At 44.4% G+C, this 6,052-nt stretch overlaps 1 protein-coding gene across 4 annotated transcripts; it reads left to right on the top strand.

Moving 5' to 3' along the window:
• The first annotated feature begins 1,402 nt into the window (after positions 1-1,402).
• Positions 1,403-6,052, top strand: nkrf (NFKB repressing factor). Of its 4 annotated transcripts, XM_021316042.2 has the most exons (4): positions 1,416-1,529; positions 1,564-1,568; positions 2,161-2,291; positions 3,749-6,052. In XM_021316042.2, exons 1-4 carry the CDS (start codon positions 1,494-1,496, stop codon positions 5,980-5,982), a joined length of 2,406 nt encoding a protein of 801 aa, XP_021171717.2. In that variant the 5' UTR covers positions 1,416-1,493; the 3' UTR covers positions 5,983-6,052. The 4 variants fall into 4 exon arrangements, with proteins under 4 accessions (XP_021171716.2, XP_012717146.2, XP_012717145.2 ...); XM_021316041.2 differs by lacking the exon at positions 1,564-1,568 and having other exon boundaries at positions 1,403-1,544; positions 2,164-2,291; XM_012861692.3 differs by having other exon boundaries at positions 1,403-1,812; positions 2,164-2,291.

The raw sequence follows: 6,052 nt of genomic DNA, 5'->3' as shown, positions 1-6,052 counted from the left end.
TTTATTTTATTTTTATTTATTTTTTTGAGTTGGGGGTGCAGTTTCTGTTGAACTTGAAAGAAATTGCACCAAACACTTTAAAGTGTAGTTAATACAGAAGACATAGTTTTATTAAACTGTTCAAGATTAAGCATGTTTAAGTAACATAAAAGCAGCATGGTGGAACGATATATTATTTTAAGGACAAAATATAAAAAAAGGAAACTTTCAAATGTAATTTACTGTTAAGATTTTATTAGTCTTACGTCGAGAAAATAATCAACTTACTGGTAGTTGGTAAATTACATACTTTAGTATCACTGAATGGCTTTCACTTTATTTAGATTGAAATGAAATGCCATCTCAAGGCGAGTTATGAGAAAACACCTCAAGTTTATATCCAATTAGAAATAATTCAGTGCAGTTAAGATTCACTTCAAATTCATCCCAGTACAGTCCAATTATTCAGGCAAGTTATGGTCCAGTTACATACAGTTTAATTCAATTCAAAGTTATAAAACAATACAATCAGATTAATTTGATCATTTATTGCCAGTTCGTACATGTTATTTCCTATCTAAGGTAGCCTAGATGGTTGCATCAAGTTAATCGCTTTTTTAGCAATTCCTACAATTGCTTTAAGCAAACGTGGCAACAGTGGTCAGGAAGGGAAGAGAAAAAAACTGGAAATATTCTGTTTCAAATAAAATTTTATGTTGATTAGTTAATATTAATACTTCATGGATAATTCCAAAATAAGAATTTTTTTACTCGTAGGATAGCATTTATGTTGTAGAGGGAGAGTATCATTTAGTCAATATATATATATAGATATATATATCTATATATATATAGATATATATAGATATTACAATTGCATCTTTTTTTTATCATCCCTGCCTATTGACGTAATTACTAAATGTAGTGTACATCCCAGAACTTTAGTGAGAAAATGGAGTTAAAAAATTTAAAACAGAAGGGAAATGTAAAACTATATAGATAGACATTTTTTTTTATGTTACTGGAAATAAAGGAAAATGTACACAGACAACAAAAATTTTAACAGCTCAGTTGAGCATATACCTTCAACTGTATCTGTTTACAGATTAAACTATTAAAAGGAGAAATTAAACAAAATCAAGAAAGAATATATATATATATATATATATATATATATATATATATATATATATGTGCAACTTATGTTGCATATTATACACAAAACTGTCAAACACGACAACACAAATACTATAGGCTATGTTTACATATGGCAGAATAACTTTTTTGCCTTAGAATAAATAACCTGAATTACATGCAAAACAGATATGAGAGAGAATATTAGAAGTGTCAGTAGTAGAAATTTGCTTTCGTGGATTAAGTGAGTGGGTGGATTTTTCGCATAACAGTTGTGCCGTCTGGAGCACAGACACCGGGCTGATTGAACGGAAAGCCTTTCCGGGCCAGCAGCGGGGAGACAGGCGCCATGATTCACCTGAGGATGCGGCGGCCAGAAAATGGTCGCTTCCTGCTTGGATGAATGCGTAGCTGTAGCCGACGCTTGGGAGGTTATGCTCCGTTTTAAAGTCGTCGTTTGAAACACCCGCCCGTTTCAGAGACCAAAATGGATATGTTTATTTTGTATAAAATGCTGAGAGTCTCGCGACTGGAACGGGGCAGCGTAAGCTAGGTGGCTAATGCTACGGTGTGTTGTCTGGGAAGCTAGCTTAGCAAGGCTAGCACATGATGCTAACTGGTTTTATCATCAACACAGCACGTTTTCTTCTGCTTGGTTAAATGACGGAGGTATTATAGGACCAAAGCCCACGCCTTAAGGTAATTTAACTTCAAACACGGCTCAAGAGCTTGGTAACTATCAGCTATAGTGTTGCTTAGCTTGCTAAACGAGACAACTTCTGAAATATTCATAAACTGCGCCACTCTGTTAAAATAAGCTGATGTTGACATGAAATCTAAATGTCTTGATTAGCTTTTTTTTAATTATTATTATTTATTTATTTTTATTTATTTTTTTTTGGGAAGGGGGGGGGGGGGTAATATTAAGGCTTTATGATATCAAACCGTATAATTCATGTTTTAGACTGCATGTCTATGCCGTGGACAGGCATTCATTCATGGTATTTGGACGTCTTGAGGTCTCACCTGGGTCTTTGGCTCCTGTAGCAGGTATGGCCCGGATCTGATTTGGACAGTCCTGGTGATGGCAGAGGGGGTCCAGGCTGGCGGAATGCCCTCCTTTGACCCAAGTCCTGGTGGTTCTGAATCTAAAAAGAGGACTTCTACTTCAGATGGCAGTGAGTTTGTTAGAGCTGTGCTGCATAATGTTTGTGTGTGTTAGACTCTCCTGAGTAATCTTTGATTAAAAAAATAAATAAATAACAACAGAATTTGGCCAGGTTGTTATTGATGTGACTTTTTTTAATTTAATTTTTCACAATTGTGTATTGTTGTTTTTTTAACCTGCATTGAACACACTCTGTCCCCTCAGCACTTTTTGTGCAAATGACTTCCATTAGAATAAATGTTCTAAATACACTTCCACCAATATTAAACTCATTTCAGTTTTATATAGCATCCATTCACAACAACAACAACAACAACAAAAAAAACAACAATCCAAGTTTGAATATATCAGATTTTTATAAAAAAGAGATGAAATAAAATAATTTAATCACCAAAACTTAAAAAAAAATATTGATACATTATACTTCTATGGCAACTTTAAAAGAGCATTTTCTTCTGTCCATGGGAAACGGGTGTAGCACAACATGACCACATTACCATATATTAGAAATATATCATGAAATCAGTAAAATACAGTCGGATCATATAGAAAGATTCAAATCCAATTAATACTATTCCAATTCTCTAATAGTGCAGTCAAATTCAGCTTATAGTTTGCAGTTGTTAAAAATATATCTTAAGGAAGCCCAGCCAGTAGCATTAAGAGTTTTAAATCTTGGGGAAATTGTTGCTCTAAAGAACTGAAATATTGCACAAATGTCTGGCCCTTTTTAAAGCAACAGTTTTTTGTGTGTGTGTGTGTGTGTGTGTGTGTGTGGGGGGGGGGGGGGGTGCATGCATTAGAGCAGCCCAACCGGACTCTTTACTTGAGTCTGATTAGAGAATCGGTGGAAGGAACTAAAGATTAGGGTCATGGCAAAGATGTCTTCCAAACTCAAGGACTTGGAGCTTGTTGGCATCCTAAATAAAATTGGAATTATGAAAACAAGCTAATCAGCAACTAGAAGATGGGTTTAATTGCTGCAATGCTAATAAAATAAAGATTTTTTTTCAGCGTACATTGAGAAGGGTATAAATCATTGTTGATGTGCAGATTATTTTCTAATGTAAATAAAATGGAGAATGTTTAGCTTTTTAAAATCGAGACTCCCTTTTTATTGTTTTATCATCTTTCAAGAGATGCCCGTCTCATTTGCTGCCAGAAGCAAACATCCTGCTCTAAAGAAAACAATTAGAAATCCCAACCTTTTCAGGGTTATGAATATTTTGGGCTTAACTGTATGTGTTTATGATTGTTTATTTAGTAAACTACCGGCATTTTCTCCAAATGCAAAATCTACATTTTATCCACATTTGCAAAAGATAACATTTAGTTAAGTTACCAAAAAAAATCTGCGCTTTCTTGGTGTTTCTTTCTAGCTTGTTTGCTGCAGATTATTTTCAAACAGGCCCTCCCCGAGCTTCGGAAACTACCGAGATTGTAAGACTGTGTATCTTGTAATTGCAGGAGACGAGCCCATGAGGAAGATGCCTGTGACAAAGTTTGGATCCAGACCTCGATTTGAGCCCGTGCACTTTGTCAGCGGGGGAAGCAGCGGAGGAAGCGGCACAGATGAGAAGGAGAACGATAAGGAGCGCAGGAAGAGTGAGTGGCACGGTGCGAGACAGTGGGACTCTCATCACTCCTCCTACAGCGGCCGGGCGCAGGGCTTCTCCTTTCTCAGGCCCGCTTTTGACCAAGTGCCATCGTACTCGAGCGACTTTTGGGGTTCCCACAGAGACAGAAATAGTTCCTCAGGCGGCACTAGCGGACTGGGCTACGGAGGCCGTGGATCCTCCTCAAACTACATGGCGAAAACGCAGCAGGACTACACAGCCAAGTACGAAGCCCACGGCTCTTCTCACGGTTTAAACTCCTATTATAAGCCCCAGAGGTATAACGGATACGGGGGAGGGAGCAGAACTAGCAACTGGGATCCAGGACGTCAGGGTTTGGGGTACGGCCATCAGGACAGGCCGGTCAGCAGAGCTTACAGCACTCCAGGCACCAGCGGTCCCAACGCCTCACAGCCAGAGACGGCAAAGCCTCCTCCGATATCTCACTCCACGTTGGAGGAGAAGCAAAGGCTGATCACCAGCGTCGCCAACGCGCTATGCGTTTCCTTTAGGAACCCTCTGTTGATGACGGGAAGCGACTCCCCGAACTACAACTTCATGTTGAGCCGCAGCATCCAGGCCTGCAAGACCAACCCGGAGTATATCTACGTCAACCTGAAGGACATCCCCCAGGCTGACCTCCCGAAGAACAGGAAGGTGCCGACGGACGGGTACGCCTGCGAACTGAGATGTCAGGGTGTGTACCTCGCCACCGGCTACTCCGGCAGCAAGAACGGCGCGAGGGACCGGGCGTCCGAGCAGGCCGTCAAGCTCTTCCTGAAGCCGGTCGAGGTCCGCGTCGTGCAGCGTAAGCACAGACACGCGGTGGTCAGCGACATGGTGGTGTGCCAGACGCACAGCCCGACGCCGGCGTTCCTGCCGGCGCTGCGCAACCCGGAGGACAAGCCGGCGCCCAGCCCCAAGGGCCAGCACGAGCCCGACCGCAACAAGCACTGGACCGAGTTCGTGGTGATGGAGAACGCCCACGACGCCATCTGCATCCTGAACAACTCCAACGCCTTCAACCGCATGAAGATCGACTACGAGTTCGTCCAGCTGCCCAACAACCTGTGGCAGTGCAGCATCTTCCTGCAGGACGAGCTCATAGCGCAGGCGACGGGGACGAAGAAGAGCTCCAAACACGCGGCGGCCGAGGACGCCGTGAGGAAGCTCCGGCTGAACCAAGCGCAGCGGGAGCGCTGGCAGAAACAGACGCAGCAGCTCGGCGGCAACAACCCGCCGGATTCTGGCGACTGCTTCGGCCAGCAGTCCGACTCGTTCGGGCCGCAGGCGGCCGCCGCCGCCGGCAGAAAGACGCAACTGAGCGAGCTGGTGATCCTGGAGAACTCCGACAACGCCATCTGCATAATTAACGACACAGCTCAGTTCAACAAGGTGACCGCCGATTACAGGTTCTCGGTTTTGCCGGACCACCGCTGGAAGTGTGAAGTGTACCTGGAAGGGCAGTACGTGGCGGCGGGAGTCGGGCCAAAGAAGTTGGTGAAGCACATCGCGGCGCAGGAGGCTCTGGCCACCTTAAGGCAGACCCAGGCTGTGGTCAAGTCCAACCTGAGGAAGGAGGGGCACGACGACGCTATATCCCGTTCTCAGATCCTGGCTCGCTCGGGCGAGGAGGCGTTCAAGCAGGAGATCAAAGAGGACAACATCGGCAACCAGCTGCTCCGCAAGATGGGCTGGAAGGGAGGCGGCCTAGGCCGGGACGGGGAAGGCATCGCCGAGCCCATCAGGGTGAAGGAGCAGTTCTCCAGGGAAGGCCTGGGTCTGGAGATGGAGAAGACGCGCAACCAGCTCAGCAAGCGCGACATCGAGGACATCATCCGCAACTACGTCAGCTCGGACCGAACGGACGACCTGCGGTTCTCCAGCGAACTCACCAACGACGAGCGCAAGCAGATTCACCAGATATCCCAAAAATACGGCCTCCGCAGCAAGTCCTACGGACAGGGGTGGGACCGCTTCCTGGTCGTCAGCCGGAAGGTGCACAAGGACCAGCTGATTGGTCAGCTTCTACAGGAAGGGCAGGTGGGCCGGTACGAGCTCGTCAAGCCTCAGGCATCTCACTAAACTGCATGAAATGTTGGACTTTAAAGCGTATCGTTACCACGGCTGGGTTCCATCATGCGTCCTGGCTGAG

This window comes from Fundulus heteroclitus, chromosome 23 (genome assembly GCF_011125445.2).
Source record: "Fundulus heteroclitus isolate FHET01 chromosome 23, MU-UCD_Fhet_4.1, whole genome shotgun sequence".
Taxonomy (NCBI): Eukaryota; Metazoa; Chordata; class Actinopteri; order Cyprinodontiformes; family Fundulidae; genus Fundulus; species Fundulus heteroclitus.
Note: the sequence above shows the minus strand (reverse complement) of the source record. Positions and strands in the feature narration are given on the sequence as shown.